The sequence below is a fragment of the Gopherus evgoodei genome, chromosome 6 (genome assembly GCF_007399415.2).
Source record: "Gopherus evgoodei ecotype Sinaloan lineage chromosome 6, rGopEvg1_v1.p, whole genome shotgun sequence".
NCBI lineage: Eukaryota > Metazoa > Chordata > Testudines > Testudinidae > Gopherus > Gopherus evgoodei.
This window is the reverse complement of record NC_044327.1, coordinates 121,325,889-121,349,125: the sequence shown is the minus strand read 5'-3', so window position 1 is coordinate 121,349,125 and position 23,237 is coordinate 121,325,889. Positions and strand designations below refer to the sequence as shown.

The 23,237-nt window shown below is 40.3% G+C and overlaps 1 protein-coding gene across 4 annotated transcripts in view; it reads right to left on the bottom strand.

The window, feature by feature from the left end:
• The window catches only part of DYM (dymeclin), a 349,716-nt gene that overhangs the window by 302,169 nt on the left and 24,310 nt on the right, over positions 1-23,237 (bottom strand). For 3 of the 4 annotated variants that reach the window (XM_030565834.1, XM_030565831.1, XM_030565830.1), the window contains one exon: positions 934-986. In XM_030565834.1, coding sequence (XP_030421694.1) covers positions 934-986 — 53 coding nt within the window. Of the gene's footprint in view, positions 1-933; positions 987-14,935; positions 14,980-23,237 lie in introns of those variants that run through there. The other variant, XM_030565833.1, reaches the window with a different exon arrangement.

The following is a 23,237-nucleotide window of genomic DNA, read 5'->3' as shown; positions in this document are numbered from 1 at the left end:
AGATGAGGGATTGAAAAGATTAGAGTACATTTGTAATTTAAATGATGATAATTAATTCAAACACACGATATATAGAGCAGGAATTACTCTTCATTGCACATTTTATGTATTTAACACACACACACACACACACAGAGGCTATTTTTTTATAGTTTTTTTTTTTAAAACAGTCTATAGTTAAAGATGGCTCCTGTCCATGTTTCTGCTATTGCAAGATTGTTCACTACACTGCATTTTCCAACCTAAATTTAAAACATTCTGAACAATGGAGCCACACTATTTCTTTCAGGAGACTATTCCAAAGCTCAATAGATCTCACTATCAGGAAAGTGTGCCTGATTGTGACAATAATATCACTTCATTCCTCACTGTTCTACCATCCCTGGTTCCGCCCTGCATAATCTCTCTCTATCAGCATTGCTATCCTTTCAATATTTTAGAAGTTTCCATAATGTAATGAACAGAGTTAACATTGCAAGTTAAAACTTAAAACATCCAGGGAATCAAATTATAACTCAGAATGAGAAGCAGGATATGCACTCATCTTCTAATTCCAGTGTCAATTCCACATGACAGGTGTCACATGCTATACTCCATATCTGCCCACAGATATTCTACTTCTAAAGAGGCAATGCTTTAAAAATCATCATTTAAAAGAAGTCTGTTCAATTACTAAAATAATTGTGCCCAAGTCACTTCCTTCTGTTGGTAACACAGAATGTGACAATGTTACATTTAAACAGCACAAATTAGAAGAATTTGTTTTCATCTTCCACTTGGAAGACAAATATGATTTTAAAAATCTCACTACCAAAATGCAGATGAGCGAAATTAAATAAATATAGACACAGAAGTTTACATGAACAGTGATTTATCAGAAAAGTTGACAACAAACAAAGAAATATGTGAAGCCATCAAAATAATCTCTCTCACCTAAAGACTTGAAGATTGAGATGGTGGCTTCTTCCAACAGCTTTAACTCAGCACTGAAGACAAAGAAAGGAAGCATTTAGTTATATGAGCAATAACAATCCCTGAGCCTATAGATGCCTGCCGCTTGTAGAATACAATTACTGCATTTAAATGTATTTGTTATAGTGCAGTACTGCAATTCCTATGACCTTGTAATTTTAGTTACTCCATTTACTTCACTCACATAGACTGTGCGCGCTATTTGAAGTAGTGTGGCCATACAATGGACAATTAGCATTCATCTCACTCTGTCAAACAATTCATATTTAAAGTGGGAACATCATTTCGATGTCGTAAACTTCACTCATCCCAGGCTTGTTTTGGAATAAGCCCCTGAAAATAAATATAGGTCTACAGTTTCAATTTGTAGAAAAAGTTTGCTTTTGTAGTAGGAATATCATTGCATCATGAGTGGATATAAAAGCAAGACTCTAACCCTTTTCTAAAACTGAAAGTGCCTCCATAAGCAAACATTTAAATTCAGACTTAATACTGTAGCCCAGTTTCAATAATTATTGCATGTGGTTACAACAGATGCAATTGTAAATCATGTATATGCCAAGAGGATAGGATTTTTACAAGTTCACTAACTGCCAGATGATATATCTATATCAAAACATCTACTTACAAAGGTTTTATAATGCAAAGGGAGGGGGAGAGGGAGGAAGAGGGAAAGGAATCAAACAACCTTAAAATAATCCCAACTATGTGAACCCTATAAAATACATGTGGTGGTGTATGTATAGGCCTGAAAAGCACTGTACAAATTAACTAATCCTCGTATAATCCTTGTGAAGTAAATCAAGTATTTGCATTTTAGACACAGGAAAAACAAAAACAGTATGCAGGCATCTTGCCCAAGACCACGTTAAATAGGACACCTCCATACTGCTTCTATATTAGATATTTAAGGATCCTGCCAATATGTACCAAGGGAAGACAAGATTCCTTAACAGAATGTAAATTTTCCCTTTTCCAATTTAGTGTTATTAACCTGACAAACTCCATTGAAAAGAACAGATTTAAAATTTTTTATGAAAGCTAACGTTAAAATTATATAATACACAGGTTAAAGAGTGTTTATACATTTGGGTATAATGCTTAACTTATCCCAAAGTACAAATTTTGGTTTAAAAGTCATAAAATACATATACACCGCTACCTCGATATAACACCACCCAATATAACATGAATTTGGATATAACGCGGTAAAGCAGTGCTCCAGGGGGGTGGGGCTGCACACTCCGGTGGATCAAAGCAAGTTCAATATAACATAGTTTCACCTATAATGCGGTAAGATTTTTTGGCTCCCAAGGACAGCATTATATTGAGGTAGAGGTGTAGTACATAATCTGCAATAACCCAAATTAAGGTTAATAAATTTAATGATACAGTTTAGATATTAGCATCCAAATATTCAGCTACATCACTCATAAAAGGTTATACTGAGAGTAGCTTGTGGAAAGGAAATATAGCAATGAGTGTAGATTGTCCCTCAGTAATTGAGCATTTAAGATAGGCTGCCCCTCAGTAAATACAATCCATCACAGAAGTATTTCACTATGTATACAAAGCCAATATGTTTTTTTGGGTGGGGAAATGTCTTTTACACTTCCAGGTCCAGCTTGTCTGTTTTAAGAAACCTGGTACAAAGTAACATGCTACAATCAGTAGAAAAGCTGGAGTCTATTAAACTTCCATTTTCAAAACCCCCAGCCTAGGATAACTTGCAGTTCAATGAGTTTTCTGACAAGCTGACAGTCTATAGGTAACTGCCTATTATCTCATCAAAAAGAGCTAGACATATTTTACCAAGTGTAACTATGAAATGGGGTTTTGTTTTTCAAGTTGTCACCTTCTGAATACATATCAGGTAAATATCACAGCATGAATTTTCACTAAGCACCAAGAGATTTTTAGAGGCAGAACTGAGTCTCGCAAGTGAAGAGGACAGTTAAGAGACTAGATTTCTGCTTCTTGCTCTGTCACCAGCTCACTCAAATATCCTTGGGCAAGACACTTATCCTCTCAAGGCCAAATTTATTGCTGGTGTAAACAATTCTAGTGATTTGAAGCTGTCATCTATAAAATGGGCATAGCAATACAGGAGTGAGCATTGTGGTCAGTTGTTCAAAATGAAAATGAGGGTGGCACAAACATCCTAAATGGATTTGGGCCAGGGGGAGGATATCATATTAGCCCAAGGCTGAGGAAAAATCTAGAGAGCTTTTGTTTGCTTTACCATAAAGGGGTTGAATAGAAAACTATGCTTTTTCATTCTCTTATGTTTCTGCCTCTTCTAAGCTTCATCTGTCTTGAAACATATTTTCATTCTCTCTCCACAGCCCCAAAGACTTCCATGCACTAATTTCTTCCTACTGCACTTTATCTCTCAGCTCCAGCACACACCCTCACCTAGTTCTCTCGCCTCCGCAGATTTTCTCAATTTTGTTCATCTTTTCCCTAGTGCATTTCCTATACATCTTTGCCCTACTGATATAGAAGGTAAGCAGGCAGCCTCCCTCTACTTATCTGAAACACAGGTTACCAAAGGGATGTGGAGGGTGAGCAGGTTAGTAAATTCCAATATCACCTGCCAATGCAGGTGTATTAGCAAGCCTGGGAAAAGTGAGGATTCAATCCTTAGTGTTTGCAAAATACTCTGAGGTCCCTGGACAGAAACTGTTATGAAAGTGGAAAGTATTTACGTTCAAAAAGTCTTTACAATGGGAAATTAGGGGAAAGACTGACTTTAATGGTTTCAGGAATCACCAAGCATAAACTAATCTAGTTGCCAATCTCTTTTGCAGTCAGAGGCAACCAAAGACAGGAGTGCACTCTCTCTCTGGCAGAAAGTGACTCAAGAGCCTTCTTAAAAGCTCAAATCTCCTCTACTTGTGAGATATTTTGCTCACAATGTTTTCCCAGTTTGTACTCTTATATAGTAATTATATATCATCCCACATGTTCTCAATAGAATTCCTCCCTGTAAAACCAAGAGAGGTGCATCCAGAAGCCCAAACCTCTCCAGTGGGTTAAATATGAAACAGATTAGTTCCTGGGAGGTCTGGCTCTCCCACTCACCCTCAAATCAGGCAAAAGAACTACAGAAAAATAGGACTGAATGGATTAGCCAAACCAATCACCATACTCCAAGAAGACCTCCAGATTGAGATTCCATAGGAACTGCTATGCTGCATCAGATCCACGATCCATCCAGTCCAGAACTCCGTCTTTGACAGTGGTCAGAAGCAGACAGTTCACAGGAAAATGCAATAACCCTTTACAGTACAGTGGAAAGATGTGAGACAGTTTGCCCCCATGAAGGTCTAATCTTAATCCGTACGGGTTAGTTTTTGTCTTAAACCCTGAAATATCCCTTACAAATACTCTTATTCCACCCATTAACTATAGCAACTCTGGACATATTCTGGTTATCCATATAAACATCCAATCTTACTGAAATCTTGGTCTCAGTGACATCTTGTGGTAATAAATTCCACAGACTAATTATATGTTGACTGAAAAAGTACTCCCTTTCATCTACAATTTGACAAAGTAAGAGCCATATTTGCAGAAACCTTGGGCCCAAATGCTTCTGCAGTGAGCACTCAGTTCCACAGCTGGGTTGTGCGCAATGACAAAAACGAAGCCTGGAGAAATCTATATCCCCCAAAAACTTCCCCAAACTTCACTTCACTAAATGCCATAGCATTTAATATGGCAGTATATTTGTGGGAGTAGGAGAGAAAAATGGGAGGCCAGTGGGCAGGAAAGATCCATAGATTGTAAGGCCAGAAGGACCATTGTGGTCATCTAGTCTGACCTTCTGTATAGCACAGAACATCTCCAAAACAATTCCTAGAGAATATCTTTCAGAAAGACATCCAATCATGATTTTAAATGGTCAATGATGGAGACTTCACTACGACCCTTGGTAAATTTTCCCCATGGTTAATTACTCTCGCCATTAAAAATTTATGCCTAGCTTCAGTTTCCAGCCATTGGATCATGTTATACATTTCTCTGCTAGACTGAAGAGCCTATAGTTACACATTTATTCCCCATGTAGGTACTTATAGACTGTAATTGAGTCACCGTTTAACCTTCTCTTTGTTAAGCTAAATAGATTGAGTTCTTTGAGTCTATCACTATAAAGCATGTTGTGTAATCCTTTAATCATTCTCCTGGCTCTTCTCTGAACTGCATCCGATGTATCAACATCCTTCTTGGAGTGTGATACCAGATCTGGACACAGTATTCCAGCAGTGGACGCATTAGTTCCAAGCACAGAGGTAAAATAACCTCTCAATTCCTATTCGAGATTCCTCTTTATATGAATCCCAGGGTTGCATTGGTTCTATTGGCCACAGTGTCACTCAGAGCTCATGTTCAGAGGATTATACACCACTGCCCCCAAATCTTTTTCAGAGTCATTGCTTCCCAGAATAGAGTCCTCCATCTTATAAGCATAGTCTACATTCTTTGTTCCTAGATGTATACATTTTCATTTACTGGATGATCACAAGCAGAAATCCACTCTGTGATGCTTCCCGGAGATACCCAGAGTTGTGAGGCACCTTGCTACCACCTGCTTTTAACGTGAGGAAGCCTTGTCTGTGCCTGCCATGGGTCAGATCCCCAGCTGATATATGTCACTTTCTGGTGACCTGCCTTAACTTCAAAATCTTAAGAACATAATTTCCTGTATAGATACATCACGCCTTAAATATATTATCCATCCCTACATTTTGCAATGACTATGATGACCAGTGGGCTACTGGCTCTCAGAGATCACACTGCCACCCTTCCGTGAATTATTATGGTTTTATAGGGATCTCTGACCCAAGAGATCCCTATAAAACCATATGCACACACTGTGCCCCCTGCCCGCTGGCAGCGCATGATGTCCGGGTCACACACTCCTAAATAGTAAACATTCAGGTACAGCTAAGGATAAGCCAAACCCGTCTATATCCATCAACTTCAAAAATCACTTCAGCGATTCCTAGTGAAGCCTCTTACATCCTGAAGAGCCCTTCCATGTTCCAAATGGATGATTTACTCTCACTTCCTTGTCTCCTCCACCTGCACACACAGACTAGCTGCACACTCTCTTCCTGACAAGATTACGGTCTCAAATTGCACAACACTCAAGGCTACATTCACATCAAATGTATTTCTGCTGCCCACAGGTGTTTCTGCCTTCTTGGGGGCTCAGCTACCAGTGTGGCTCGGACTGAATTAAAAAAGGAAGCTCAGCTTCCACACAGGGGTTTTCCTTAGTTTGCGGGCACTCATTTGGGAATGTTTTAGTGGTCCAAACCCCAGGATGTCAAAGAAGGCATCTACAGTCTCTGTGCAGAGGCAATTAATTCAGAGTTTGAACTGTAGAAATGACAACTGTTTTAAGCGGCATTTTTCTAGCAGTTCTCACAATACAAATACACTCAAGCCAGTTTAATATCTGAAGATGAGAAATGCTACATAACATTTAATAAGTACTTCCAGCACCCTTCATCTACATCTCACGGCACTTCAAAGGTGAGTGAATATCATTGTCACCAATTTACAGATGGGGAAACTAAGGCATAGTGAAGTCAAGGACGGTGTCCAAGTTTACCGCAAATCTCTCTGTCCTAGTAACCCTAGTATACAGCCTTAATAAGCATTAAGTCTTATCATAATCAATTTGCTAAGTCACTCCCCATCTCTACTAAATATTAGCGAGTGTTTTCCTATAAAGCAATCTGACAAACAAAATCAAAGTAATTAAAGATGCTTAGACCAGGCTGTTAGATCCCTGCACGGATACAAAATTTATATCCATGGATTCAGATATCCAAGGAGCTGCAGGGCTCTAGTAACAATGAGCGAAACCAGCAGGGCCATGGTCTGCGACCAGCCAAGAACCACAGCAGTGAAAGCAGCAGCATGTCAGGTTGCCACTTGCAGGAGCCAGCGCCCAGCATGGGCAGCCCCTCCGACCCGGCTGCGAATATAAATTTTGTATGAAAGCCAATGAATAGGGTATTGGTAGGATCATCAGTCAAAGGAGTTATTTAAAAGGTTATCAGTAGTAAAGCCAGTGTTTATGCTCCAAGACGGAGTAACTTCACCAGTGAGATGAGCCATCTAAATTTAATTAAAAAAAAAAAATCAGCAGATTATCCTGTGCATTGGACTATTTTGCAGCACAGTGAATTGACTGCATGCATGAGAGAGAAAGCAGTCATCTTGCACAATGTCTCATACTCTCCCTCCTCAATTTTAGTTTATGCTTGTTTGACACAGAGAAACGCAAATTTGCACTGCCGCCTGCTTTATAGTAGCTTCTGTAGCTGAATTTCAGAAAGACTAAATTTACTTGCCAATACATATTTTTTGAAATGTTAAAATTTTAACTCTGGGGTGGTCTCTTATTTCAGCTCTAGAAACACAGCTGTAATTGAAGACAAATGGTATAAAAATGGAAAACAGAATCAACGCCTACAGACATTACAATTTACTGGGTCTGAATGAAACAGGGACTTCTCTCAATCTTCTATCTAAAAATCTGTCCAGCTGGCTGCTTGTCATCAGGATGTATTCCTTCCTGACACTGACAGACTGGGAGAATGTTTATTGCACTCTAACTACACTTTGAGGGGTCTCCTTGAATGCAATATAATCTGAATCCAACAAAAAGGGAGGGAGGAGTGGGTTTTTTTGTTTGTTTTTTTAAATAGGGGTGCTTTAAAAGATACCAAAGACTCTTGTAACTCAGATTACCTGGTTAATTTAGCTTTTTTAATTGCTCCAGGATTGAAACTTTCAGTATGAAGGGACAATAATCTCATAACCGTACCTCTTGTATTTCCTAATTTCTGAATGTTTGTCTTTGCAACCGTAACACTTTTAACTAGTTTTTGTTCCCTAGTTATTTTGAAAAGCAAAACTGAAAAAATTCAAACTACCACCATTCTGCAGAACCAGACAAACTTCCTTCTTTGGTCAAAACGGTTAGACACCATGGACTTCTCTAACTCTTTAGTCATTTTCCACTGAGAATAAAATATAGAGTTAAAATCTTGAAAACCAGGCACACCCTATTTCCTCAAGTTCAGACAACAAGAAGAAAAACACAGAATTGTATTTTGCCATTTTAAAATTTTACACTTTAAGTAAAAACATGCCTGCAAAATCTCTGCACAAGAGTTACAAGCACCCAGGGGGAAGGTTATAATGGAAGTGCCTCCACCACAAGTACAGCATTGCTACCGTGCCCAAATATTGTAACACTATTCCTTTACGACTCAACATTATTATTAGGCCCTCAAGGATGCCTTATGAAGAGGGTGCAGTGTACACCTAAAAAATCAGCCCATTTTAGGAAGCTGAGGCAAAGCTTAACAGGAAATGCAAAGTAAACTGTAACAGTCAGCTAAACTTAAGCAGAGGGGAAAAAATACATGCAAGAAGCGGAAAAAGTTGCCTGAATAATTTTTCTGTTATGAAGACAGAAGATAGACTATATTAACCACTTATGCAGAAAATGTCTCTGCATGTCATCAGCCAAGATTCATGAGGTGACATGAGAGCAACAACACTAGCACTAGCTATTGGATTTGCTTTGCACCACAGTCCCCGCGGAGATGCTGTTTAGTTAATGAATGAATATAAAGATGGAAACTTATCTTAAGCATGGATCCTTTCATTAATCCACAGAGTAGCAGTGTTAGACTTCAAACCGTTTTCCAGTACTGATGAACAACGATAGAATATTTTTCAAGAAGTAAAGTTCATTTAGTGGATTGATCCAGACCGCAGTTCAAGAATTCCAATCTCTCTACCCTGCCAAAAACGTCTCCCCATAAAGTAATGGCAGCCTTATTGTCAGGTAGGACTTTTCTCAAAAAGTATTTATGATTTGATGTATTCAATATATGCTTAAAGTCATGTAATTCAGAAGATTACTCACCCATGCATGAGAACAAATTTGAGAAGTAACCTATGAACCAGAATCACAAAAGGAGTTGCAATATACACTCTACCTACCTATCAAGTGTGTTTGAAGCAATAATTCATCCCAGGAAGATGTGTCTTGGGCCTTGGCTACACTGGCACTTTACAACGCTGCAATTTTCTCGCTCGGGGGTGTGAAAAAACACACCCCTGAGCGCAACAAGCTACAGCACTGTAAAGCGCCAATGTAAACAGTGCCCCAGCACTGGGAGCGCAGCTCCCGACGCTGCAAGCTAATCCCCATGGGGAGGTGGATTACCTGCAGTGCTGGGAGAGCTCTCTCCTAGCGCTGGTGCAGCGACCACACTCACACTTCAAAGCGCTGCCACGGCAGCGCTTTGGATTTGGAGTGTAGCCAAGCCATTATACACACACACAAGAACAATCAAAGAGCCCTCAACTTTATTAGGTAAACTTTTGAGAGTCTCTCTACGTTTGTCACAGAATGAAAGGAACCTAAGCTAGATTCCACCATCACTTTTCACAAAGCTATCACTCTATATCTGACCTATTGGGCCTCATCCTCAAAGGAAACTTGCACAATACCCCTTTCAAAAGATTATCTTAAATTTATAACTTTACTAGACACTAAAAATCATGGACTGAATAGAAACACTCGATTTATGGTTTATTACAAACAATCAATAACCCACTGACAACCTCCTGCCAGCTACTCCTCCTTACTCCTTTCTTCCCTATGACTAGAGAGGTGTAAATGGACCACTTCAACTTGAATGGTGCCTTGAAATATGTTAACCACTTATGCTAAACAATCTGTTCCAACTTGCATTTAGGTGTAACTTTCCGAAGCTATATATGTATACTGCCTACTTTACAGTGGCACAGCCATGCCGCTGTAAGGTACACAGTGTAGCCACTCTTTGCTGGCAGGAGATAGATCTCCTGTTGGCAAAATAAAACCACCCTCAATGAGACACTTTTTGTCATTAAAACTTTTGTCGGTCAGGGTGTGTGTGTGGTTTTTTTTCCCACACCCCTGACCGACAAAAGTTTTAAATGACAAAAGTGCAGTGCAGAGATAGCCTGAGGCTACATCTACACTACAGCACTTACAGTGCCACGGTAGCGCTTGTGGTGGAGACGCTTTAAGCTAACAGGAAACTTAACTCCTGCCACCAACAGAGGCGGTAGCTGTGTCAGCAGGAGACGCTGTCTACACCAGCACTTAGGTAGGTATAACTTATGTTGCTCAGGAGCACGTGGTTTAAAAATCACATAAATTACAATAAGTTACAACAGGTTTCAGAGGAGCAGCCGTGTTAGTCTGTATCAGCAAAAAGAACAGGGGTACTTGTGGCACCTTAGACACTAACAAATTTATTTGAGCATAAGCTTTCGTGGGCAATGTAAATTATACCCAAGTAACCTGTAGTATAGACAAGGTCTGAGTAAGTTTCCCAGAGCTGAAGATAAACTTTCGAGCTTGCACAGAGCTTCTCTCTCTCACCAACAGAAGTTGGTCCAATAAAAGATCTTACCTCACCCACCTTGTCTTGCTAATATTGTGGGACCAACATCGCTACAACACCACTGCATCCACTGTCACAGCTGGATTGCTTTCCACGGACTATTCTCAAACAATATTTAAATTTAACTGAAATCAGTTATGTTATTAATCTGGATATGAATATTTTTCTAGGTTAATTTTTGAAGAATTTATTTACATCTTTATTTAAGAATATTGTCCTAGAGACACTTTTTCATTCTTGTTTTACCAAGTTACATCCTTATTATTAAAACACTCACTCAAAGCTTTTCTCTGAGCCGATAAGCAGCCCGCCAAACGGAGCTTTGAAAGGGCATTTCCGCATTCCTGCAGCCGATTTCACAACAATGACAAGAGTGGACGCTTGACTTAAGGGGATTATTGGACGTTTCCGGAGGCTGATCACAGCGCAGTAACGCAACACCTCGTTCACACTGGCGCCGCAGCGCTCCAGCAGGGGCTCAGCAAACGTTATTCCACTCGCCAAGGTGGAGAACCCGCAGCGCTGTAGCTGCGGAGTTAGAGCACTCTACGTGCCTTGCCAGTGTGGACGGGGAGTGAACTAGGGCGCCCGGGGCTGCTTTATTGCTCTGTAACTCTCAAGTGGAGCCAAGGCCTAAAACAACTACCTCAAAGTCAGGGTATCAAAGTCATAAACGCAAGGTGAAGAAGTTCTCAATTAATTCTGATTAACATTACATGGGCAGATATAAATAGAGAGAAGTCCACTATATGGATATAATAGGTGTTAACACCGTACTGAAGAGGAAGAGGCAAACAATACATACACTAATCATTAACAAATTGTATATTTTACTTCTAGCAAAACAGGTCAGTTAATATGAATTTTTACTGAGCCAGACAGTCTCCATAGATTGATACTGCTTAGAGCAAGCACCAACATGTCAACAGGACTTTGAGAGTGTGGGGGGGAAGAGCACTGAGGCTTGTGATTCCAAAGTACATGCTATGCCAATATTCATGCACTGTTCTCAGCCAGCCTTGCTCAAGGAGAACTGCCTATGGCTAGTAATGAGCAAACAGCAGCATGTACAATGACCACTGTTCTTTCACAGTATTACTAAGGAGAGACAAGGTGGGTGAGATAGTATCTTTTACTGTGAGAGAACTTCTGTGATAGAAAGCTGTCTCTCACCAACTGAAGGTGGTCCAATAAAATATATTACCTTTCGATAGTGCCTTTGGACCTTCCAGTGGTTTTGATTTTACCAAGTTGTGAACACTTTCTGGGTGGGGAGCGGGGTAATTTATTTTCACAGTACTTTATTTTTAAAAAACAACAGTAGCACTTTAAGCAACATTCAAAGCAAATGTAGGTTGATTTATACGTGCTTGGGAAGCTAATTTAGCGGTGCATTGAACATGCAAAAACCCACTCGAATTCACTGCACAATTTACCATTGCATACATTTTGGGTTTTTTGAAGGGTGGGAGCTTTAATTTAATATGTTCACATAAAAAGCAAAAGGCATTTCAGAAACATTATAGGAAGGCAAGGTCAACCTTTCACAACTCATAAGTGAGAGAGTGCAGTGGATGTCGAGTAGAGTTGGACAACATTTTTTAGATGAAACTAATCTGCTGCAATGCAAAATTTTGTATCAACCAAAACTTTTCATGAATTTGTGTCAGATTCAGCAATTAAGTTTGGCCAAAAAAAATCAGAAATGTTGAAATGGTTTGTGACAGACTGACAATATCCTGATCAAACCCTATGGAATTAAGATAAAGTTTACTGAGTTAAGTTAAACCTTACTGAATTAGGGTCAATACCATTGAGGTCCATTGCATTCAAAATGCAATTGTGTATATATTCTTGTACATTGTCTGTATTTTCTCCAGTAGGAGGGGGATGCTAATATATTTCCTCTATTATCAGCCCTTTGAAGCCACCTCCCTGGAGAGGTAAGTAACTACTTCAGACTGCTTTCTACACAGACCAACCAACAAAGAAAGCATTTTTGGAGAAATAGCCAAATTGATTTTAAACTTGCTCAGAGTCTTCTTCCTGAACCAGCCACAGACAAGACCTCTAGTCCATTGAGGGCCTCAATCCTTAGGGAAGAAATGGATGAATTGGCCTACTGAGATCCCATAAGACTGTGATGAACTGGTGACCATAAAGGGAACTCTTTGGGTAGAATGTTGAACAACTGCACGTGTGTAGATTCTTTTATTAATGTTTTCTCTGTAACGCTTTTTTACCTTAAGAATAAAGTAGACTTGCAGAGGAAATACTGTGTGGTAACTTATAACTATGATAACTGCACTATTAACTGTTGCTGAGGAGGAAAGCAATTCACAGTACAATCAGGAAGCTGTGCAGCCTAGAAATACTCTGGACAGAAGGAGGTAAGACAAGTCACCACCCAAGAGAGGTGACAACCAGAGGAGCCGCAAACCTGAGAGTAGGTGCCCTTGCTGGACTATAGAGGTAGAATATAGGGGCAGCAGCCCTGAACTGTGACATGGTTCGTTTTTTTCATTTCTGAAATGACACATTTTGATGTTTCTGGCTAGATTAACAAAGCCTGAGGTCCCATTCACAAAACCGAAGAGGATGACGACCTCATTTTATCCAACGGTCGAGCGGTTAGAGCACTCATCCAGGACGTTGGTGACCCAAGTTCTAAACTCCCTTTTGCCTGACGTGAGGCAGGGACTTGAACTCTTGTCTCCCACCTCTCAGGTGAGTGCCCTAACCAAGGCTTTAGGAATGTATTCTGGGTAAGTCTCAGGGCTTGTCTACAATGGCAACGTTAAAGTGCTGCCGCGGCAGCGCTTTAATGTGGCTGGTGTAGTTTCGGCACAGCACTGAGAGAGAGCTCTCCCAGTGCTCTAAAAAAAAAAACAAACACCTCGATGAAGGGCGCAGCTCCTAGTGCTGGTGCACCGTCTATACTGGCACGTTACTGCGCTGAAAGTTGCAGGGCTCAGGGAGGTGGGTTTTCATACCCCATAGCAAGGAATTTGCAGCACTGTAAAAGTGCCAGTGTAGACAAGCCCTCACTCTCTCCTGTGAAAGCTGCTCCACTTGGTATAAACAATTAAATACTCATTAAGTCAGAGAGCAAGAGAATGACTACAGCCTGGTAGTTCGGGCACTAATCTGGGAGGGAAGACAGCCAAGTTCCAGTCCTTCCTCCCACATCCTGGGCGAGTGCCCTAACCACTGGGCTACTGAGTTAATGGTGGGTAGGAGACAATTACCCCTTTTGAAATGTGCTCATTTCCCTTGTGAATCTCACCCTTTGTTTCCAAATTTCCTTAACTTTTATTAAAACCAGTTTAAAAGGCCCAAACATGATTTTATTATTATTATTTTTCAGAACTGCCAGTGAACCAAACATATCCATTATTTCTCACTCTTATTATGAGCCATTATCCGGATTGAGTGACTCTTGTATTACACTAATCACTATTCATCCATAGTATTTTGTTTGGACAATCCAGAATTTTGTTTTGCTTTGTTGAACTGGCTTTTTAATCTATTAGCACCTTCTAATATTTATGTTTTTATTTTTTTGGAATTTATTTTGTGTTACTCTTTCTGTAATCACTTCTTATAGCACAAGGAGTTTCTTTCACTGATGAGTAATTTCCAGTAAGAAATAGTCTTTTTAAAAAGCAAAGATTGGGGAAAGGTCTAAGATAGGCAATTTATTGCCCAAAATTGATGGTTATCATTCCTTTTAGGTTTTTATATTCAGCTTGGTCTCGTCTCTAGATTAATATTAGTAGAGGGCCAGATTCTGTTCTCAATTATTATAGCATAATTCCAGTCCAGAAGTGGTTAGAGCACTCATCAATGCATTTAATCTACAGTAACTAAAGTTCGTTTCAACTCAGTTATTTTGGATTTATACCAGTGTAACTGACCCAGAATCTGGCCCACAGACTTCAGCAAAAGCATCACAGTAACAGAGACTGAGTAAAAATTGCTGCCTGACCATGTGAAAAGATTGACAGGTTGTAATATTCTTCTTTCAAGAAGCCACTCTCCTTTTAATTTAATGACGTCAAAGCATCAGAAAAAGAATTTCTACTTAAAAAAAAAAATCACTGTGGCTCAAAGCATCAGTCAGAATACCACCCATACAAGTTGCAGTTACACACGTTACAACACTGGATGAGTCTTCATAAGGCATAAATAAGACCCCAACTGTAGTAGACAACCACCCGGGGGGAAAGGGGGAGAAGAGGAAGCTTTCCTGACAGCTTTTTCCCTTATGCAGTGTTATTGTAGCCGTGTTGGTCCTTTTTCCCTTGACTAAGCAAAGCTTTTCCCTTGCCATCATTCACAAAACTGAGAAGAATCAGCCCATTCAGTAAATTCATACTGTGGGAATGCTGACTTTAATGGACTATTCATAAGAAAGACGTCGAATGAAAAGCTACATATAATTTATTGTACCAATTTTAAAAACGTACCATATTAAGGCAACATAAGCGTTGTTCATTTTATGTCTTTCCATTAAGAATCATGCACACTATTCTTCAACCAGCCATTTCTAAAACTCAAGGGAAAGAACAAAGTGGAACGGTAAGTATTAAGCATATGATTTTCAGCAAGTTATGCTTTAATTAATTCTGTTTTAGGTTTCCATCATGAAAGCTTTGTAACTAACAACAGTACTAAAAATAAGGCCACATTCCCCTCAGCAATGCATTGCTGTGCCTGACTTGAGAGCAAAGCTCACACATCACATGTCATGTCCCATGGCTCTTGGCCTAAAACCAGGCAAAGCTAGATAAAGGCCTACAGACTGTTAACAGTTTTTCTGCACACAAAAACATTATTTAGGCTGCAACGTCAAGCAACTGAAAGTTAGGAAATGCCAAATTTATGCAACCTTAATTCAGCCTCCTTGTGTGTCCATCCTGTGAACTGAACGAGCCAGGAGTCCGTTAGGAAAAAAAGTCACGTGATCATGCAATTAAAGATTATCATGATGTATATGACAACGGGGCTGAAACAAAGGGAATTTCATGGGATAAAGAAAAGGCACTTCTATAGCCTGAGGAGAGTCCACCTGATGAATACCCACAGTCAGACTACAAACAGAAGTATTAGAGCGCCTCAAAAATAAGGATGCAGAATGCTCTATAATGGAAAGCGTTGGGCAACCTAACAGAGGTCACTGCTTGCTCCCCTATAATACCACATACACATGCAGTGCCCACCTTTCATCACCCATAAACTCTGCTGAGGTCCCACTGGCAATAGCTGCCAAATGTCACTCGTACAGAGTGAGTCACACATTTGCCCCTGCTGCTTATCACTCATGCCAAAGGGGCTGCAGGTAGCGAGCAGTTTCCCTTTCAGTTTCTTCTTCTGGCTATTACACACTTGTCTCCTTAGCACTACATGGCAGAACCCCATCATAACAATCAAAGGTACACATAATATTTCTTATAGCAACGGTGATATCACCCACTTTCCTCACAGATGGCATGTTGCATCACCCAGAGTGTACTTCCTCCTATGACTAAGAGGCAAAAAGCACACATAGCTGGTGGAGGGGGAGGGAGGGAGGAGGAAGCAACTGGAGCAGGTAACAGATAAGAGTTTGTTGGCCCCAACACCCAGGAAGTTTCAGAGGTCAGGAAGAGAGAAGAAAACTCCCCTTAAGCTTCCCCATTCCTGACATTACTAGCTAGAGGACTAAACCTAAAAAAGCCAACGCTAACATCACATATACATCCTCATGGGAGATGGCATCCACTTGAACTTTGTAAGAGCTTGCCCAATTTAACCTGACACCACTTATGAAAAACTATCCCCCTGAAGAGTCACCATTAGTTACCTCAACTTAGCATTGATATGTTTTTCATTAAAGCCTGAAAACTAGCATCTACTGATAAACCATCCAATTCTGCAAAAGACTAAAATGAAGAGGTATAATTCTAGAATAAACTAAAAAATATCTGCCATGTTTGACAAGTGACAAACCTGACCCCTTCAAGCCATTGTTGAAAACGACTGATTCCCTGGGGTGAACAGGAATAGCTATATTTAATACCCTCTGTAATAAAGCATGGTTAACACCTGATTTCTTAACAAGGTTGACCTTGCATTTTTACAATGACAGTTGAACTCTTATTTTGCTCATGTGAGTAAGATTATCCAGCTCAGCCACTGGATTAAGGTGGCATGCAGGGAACAATGTTTGACACCATCTGTAAAACAGCAGAACTTCTTAGGCACAGCTTAACTAGAAACACTCATGTTTCCCCCTAATTATTAAGCCACATAGAAGACAGAACTATGTCTCTAAAAATACATATCTATTCTAGTTGTCATGCAAGAGCACCATCTGGTGTTCAGTACGCTGAATTCTTCACATCAGTCTCCATTCCTGATCCGATCACTCCAGATTTTCATACAGAACCAAAACATTGACAGGGCCTGACACTGTGACATTCACTCAAGTAAAGGTTGCTGAATAGACCCCAAGAGACAGACTTCCCTCAAGGAAAAAAAAAACAAAACATTTCTCCATCAATCAATATACTGTTTAATATTTTCAAAATATTAAAACAATATACTAAAGTCACAATATAATTTTAACACTATGTACATAGCCCTTAATACTTAGCAAACTAGTATGCTTTTCCTCATTCAATTGCACCTAGCCCTTAATACTTAGCAAACAAGTATGCTTTTCCTCATTCAATTGCACCACGAAAGTACAGAAGTGAGTTTGTCACAACTTTATTCTTCCTTCTCACTACGCTTCCCACCTCCCAAACCCTTATGATCATCTACAAGCAAACCAACCCCTTCATATCCCTCCTTTAGATCCTCCATTAGGCTCCTGGATATTCCCTCATTCAACCCTCCTCTCCGCAGAAGACAGAACATTCCCTTATCTTTCTAGATAAGACCACAATGCATGCCTTCAGGATGCTAATTCCTCCACTTTTCTCATCTGAACATCCACTTGAAGACCAACTCCCACATACCAAATACCATTGAAATGATCCATCTCCCAGTTGGCTGAACTGTCACCTACACCCAGGCACGAGGCTCAATCCACCTGCCAACTGTAAGAAACCCTACTGAAAATTCCAAATAGGCACCCCATACCTGTCTTATACCAGTCCTTGGAACATCAAGTTTACAGCTAACCACCACCTAGAAGCTACAGTAAATAAGGTTTGGACTGATGTAACATCACATCTATATTTTACTAACATTTCTAATATAATATCTTCCCATCTTTATTCAGTCTGTCATTCATGTTTAAAACTTAATATTTGAAGATTAGCAAAACTCTCTCTATAATTCACTTGAAAAATAGCTCCTTATTAATAAAAGTATTTTCAAGATGACAGAAAAAATTAGTCCAGAATGGATACAGCACGTTTTCAGTGAAAACATGTAAAAGCTAAATGTGTCATCTTAGACTGCAAACAGTTTGGTGCACTCAGCATAGCCAATAAAATAGTTTGGATGTAGTTGCTTCAGATGCATTACTTCTTCGGAGCAGACAATGCTTCCACTAATTAAGAGAGAGCCTGCTATCTTCAAACTCAGCAACAGAGAAATCAGGGACAGAGCAATGCTTGGCAAGACCAAATCAAGTGAACAGCCCTTTGAGTGACCAGGAGAGTTGAGCCAAGACTAAGGTCGAATGAAGAGCTTAGGACAAGGAAATGTGCAACCATGGGGGACTGGATGGATCATCAACATGGAAGTTACCGAGAATATGCATAAGAGATTGTGATGTGAGGAACAGAGAGAAAAGAACCAAAAATAAGAGGATCAGTGGGCAGAGCTGGGTGGACAGAAGATGACAGCAACATGGAGAGGTGAGTCAGAGGCAGCGCTGTTCAAAAGGGGAAAGAGTGAGAACCAAGAGGAGGAAGGGGCTGGAAGCAGCAAGTCTGATCCAGTATAGGCAATGTGAGAGAAGGACAGGCCTTCATAAGAAGGAAGTTGCAGAGGCAGTGTCAGACAAAACAAAAGGGATCCAGGTCTCAGAGAGTCAGGAACTAGAGGGAGAAAGATAAGACGACATCATCAATAATGGAGATCTCTTTAGAGATGGAGCAGGCATTTCAGAGACAGCAAGAGAAAGGGAAGAGCAAGTGGGAAGATGTGCATGAGGTTAGGAAAGGTGACATGAGAGGGGAAGAGACGGTGATGGGGAAAGATGTGGGAGGTGGAAAGGGTGGAGTTGTGCCAAATGTCATCATCGGTAAGGAGGTGGAGGCCGAGAAGGCTGTGAATGTGGTTTCTGGATTTGATATGGTGGTAAGAATGTGGGAGGGTGTAGGTAGAACTCTTGGGAACTTTAGTGGGATGATGATAACAAGGATGGAGAGCCTGTCGGAGTGGATGGAGGAGGGCAGATGCAGTGATGCAGAAGATGAGTATAGTGAGAGCCTTGGTTAAGTGGTAGATGGACAAAGTTACCCCAAAACACTTTGAAAAATACTGCACAAATTCCCACTGCTAGGTAGCTAGACTGTATTACCCCAGAAAAGGGGGAAGAGGCAGTCAGGATGCACCATTGTTCTGTGAGGCTGACATAGCTTTCAGGCCCTCCTCTCACCCTTAAAGTGATATAAAGTAAGACACCTTCAAGGAGAATCTAGACCACATGCATCCTATCATGGGTGCATCATTATTAAAACATGCCAAGAAGAAAAACCAAATTTATGACAGTGCACTAATAATCTACCCAGATTAATCATTACTGAGGAAAAAGCAAGAACATAAGCATGGCCATACTGGATCAGACCAATGGTCCATCTAGCCCATTATCCTGTCTTCCAGCAGTGGCCAATGCCAGATGCCCCAGAGGGAATGAACAGAACAGGTAATCATCAAGTGATCCATTCTGTCGCCCATTCCCAGCTCCCAGCAAACAGAGGCTAGGGACACTATCCCAGGCCAGCCTGGCTAATAGCCATTGATGGACCCATCTATTAATTTATTTAGTTTTTTTTTGAACCCTGTTATATTCTTGACCTTCACAACATCCTCTGGTAAAGAGTTCCACAGCTTGATTGTGCGTTGTGTGAGGAAATACTTCCTTTTGTTTGTTTTAAACTGACCTATATCATTTAGTTCTTGTTTTATGAGTAAATAACACTTCCTTATTTACTTTCTCCACATCAGTCATGATTTTATAGACCTCTATTATATCACCCTTCAATCGTCTCTTTCCAAGCTGAAAAGTCCCCGTTTTATTAAGCTCTCCTCATATGGAAGCTGTTTCATAACCCAAATATCATTTTTGTTGCCTTTTTCTGTACCTTTTTGAATTCCAATGTATCGTTTTTGAGATGGGCAGATATGCCCACATCTTAAATATTGCATGCAGATCATGGATTTATATAGAGGCAATATGAAATTTTCTGCCTTCTCATCTATGCCTTTCTTAACGATTCCCAACATTGTTAGATTTTTTTACTGCCACTGCACATTGAGTGGATGTTTTCAGAAAACTATGCACAATGAATCCAAGATCTCTTTTTTAACTAATAACAGCTAATTTAGACCTCACTATTTTATATGTACAGTTGGGATTATGTTTTCCAATGTGCATTACTTTTCATTTATCAATATTGAACTTCATCTGCCATTTTGTTACCAAATCACCCAGTTTTGTGCGATTCCTTTGTAACTCTTCAGTCTGCTTTGGATTTAACTATCTTGAGTAGTTCTGTATCACCTGCAAATTTTGCAACCACACTGTTTACCTCTTTTCCCAGATCATTTATGAATATGTTGAACAGTACTGATACTGATACAGATACTTGGGGGACACCACTATTGACCTCTCTCCATTCTGAAAACTGACCTTTTATTCCTACCCTTGGTTTCCTATCTTTTAACCAGTTACTGATCCAGGAGAAAACCTTCCCTCTTATCCCATGACAGCTTACATTGCTTAAGAGCCTTGGGTAAGGGACCTTGTCAAAGGCTTTCTGAAAATTTAAGTATATTATATCCAATGGATCCCCCTTGTCCACATTCTTGTTGACCCTCTCAAAGAATTCTTGTAGATTGGTGAGGCATGATTTCCCTTTACAAAAGCCATGTTGACTCTTCCCCAACAAATTGTGTTTATCTATGTGTCTGATAATTCTGTTCTTCATTATAGTTTCAATCAATTTGCCTGGTACTGAAGGTAGGTTTATCAGCCTGTAACTGCCGGGATCACCTTTGGAGCCTTTTAAATAAAAGTGTCACATTAGCTATCCTCCAGTCATCTGGTTCAGAAGCTGATTTAAGTGATAGGTTACATATCACAGTTGGTAGTTCTGCAATTTCACATTTGAGTTCCTTCAGAACCCTTGGATGAATACCATCAGGTCCTGGTGACTTATTTCTGTTTAATGTATCAACTTGTTCCAAAACGTCCTCTAATGACACCTCAATCCACAGCAGTTCCTCAGATTTGTCACCCAGAAAGAATGGCTCAGGTTTGTGAATTTCCCTCACATCCTCAGCCCTGAAGACCGATGCAAAGAATTCATTTAGTTTCTCCACAATGGCCTTATCATCCTCAAGTGCTCCTTTAACATATCGATTGTCCAGTGGCCCCACTGGTTGCTTAGCAGGTTCTTGCTTCTGATGTACTTTAAAAAAAAAAGTTTTGCTGTAACTTTTGGAGTTTTTGGTTAGCTGTTCTTCTAATTCTTTTCTGACCTTCCTAATTATATTTTTACAAGTCACTTGCCAGAGTTTATGCTCCTTTCTTTTTTCCTTAAAAGGATTTAACTTCCACTTTAACAGCTTCTATTACTTTGTTGTTTAGCCACAGTAGCACTTTTTTGCTCCTCTCATTATGTTTTTTTAATTTGGGGTATACATTTAAATTGAGCCTCTATTATGGTGCCTTTAAAAAGTTACCATGCAGCTTGCAGGGATTTCACTTTTGCCACTATAACTTTTAATTTCTGTTTCCCTAACTTCCTCATTCTTGTGTAGTTCCCCTTCTGAAGTTAAATGCTACTATGGTGGGCTAAATTGGTTTCCCTCCCCCACAGAGATGTTAAATTTTATTATACTATGGTCATTATTACCAAGCGGTTCAGCTATAGTCACCTCTTGGACTAGATCCTGTGCTCCACTTAGGACTAAATCAAGAATTGCCTCTCCTCTTGTGGGTTCCAGGACTATCTACTCCATGAAGCCATCATTTAAGGTGTCGAGAAACTTTATCTCTGCATCTCATCCTGAGGTGACATGTACCAGGTCAATATGGGGGATAGCTGAAATCCCCCATTATTATTGATTTTTTTATTTTTATAAAATAATCATCTGAAGATTTCCATCACTATCACCATCCTGATTAGGTGGTCAGTAGTATATCCTTTCTGCTATATTCTCATTATTCAAGCAGAAGGGAATTACTGAATTACTATCCATAGAGATTCTATGGTACAGTTTGGCTCATTTAAGATTTTTACTTCATTTGACTCTATGCTTTCTTTCACATACAGTGCCACACCCTCACCCAGCACGACCTGTTCTGTCCTTCTGATACGTTTTGTACTCTGGTATTACTATGTCCCAATAATTATCCTTATCCTGCCAAGTTTCGTGATGCCTATTATATCAATTTCCTCATGCAATACAAGGCACTCAAGTTCACCCACCTTCGTATTTAGACTTTTTATATATACATTTGTATATAAGCACAAGTAGTTTACAGAAATACACAGAAAAGCCTGAAATAAGATTGTGTTCCACTGGACTGAGTATGACAAGGAACTGGCTTTGGAAGCTACTCAAACATGAAGCCAGGAAAGTGTCTGATCAATGGTATGATTGAGATGCAGTTAGACAGCTCATGACAAGATCTTTTATATTTGTGGAGATGAGACAATCCTTTCAGTTGCATTGGTAAAAACATGCTTAAAAATAGGCAAAAAGAGATGGACAGAAGACAAAAAGCAATTGGCCTTGTGTTGGGGACTAAATGTGAACCCAAAGGGCTGGATTCACTTTCAATACATCTGTGATTCTCCACAAGTCTGAAATAGGAGTAGTGAAGAACAGCAGAGCCAAGCTTTGTACTGTTACCCTAAAGCCAGGATAGACTTTTTGCCCTGCTCCCAGTTGTCCAGCAAAAAGAAACTTTAAATTTTAAAATGCCACTAAAGATCAAAATATTTTTTCATGATTAAGTGCTAGGACACAACTGTGATGAATACTCCCTTGTACTCACACCCTACACCAGGGGTGGCCAACCTGTGGCTCTGGAGCCACGTGTGGCTCTTCAGAAGTTAATATGCAGCTCCTTGTATAGGCACTGACTCCAGGGCTGGAGGTACATGCGCCCACTTTCCAATGTGCCGCGGGGTGCACACTGCTCAACCCCTGGCTCTGCCACAGGCCCTGCCTCCACTCCACTCCTTCCTGCCTCCTCCTCGAAGCCTGCAGTGGGCTCGCTCCTCCCCTCTCCCCGCCAGAGCCTCCTGCAAGCCATGAAACAGCTGATCGGGGTGGGGGAGGGAGAAGGAGGTGCTGATCGGCAGGACTGCCAGTGGGTGGGCTGTGGGGGGGGCGGGGACTGATAGGGAGAATAAATACCCCAAGAGACCCTCTCCGCCCCCATTCTTTCTGACATTGCATTTACTGCACATGAAAAGACAAAAGAAGCAGCTGTTGGACTCTGGGGCAGGGGTCCTGACCTAAAGAGTTTGGTCAGTAAGACTGCTGAAAGCATGTGGTGAGAAAGCTTTGTTTTGAATCCAATGTAATCTGTTA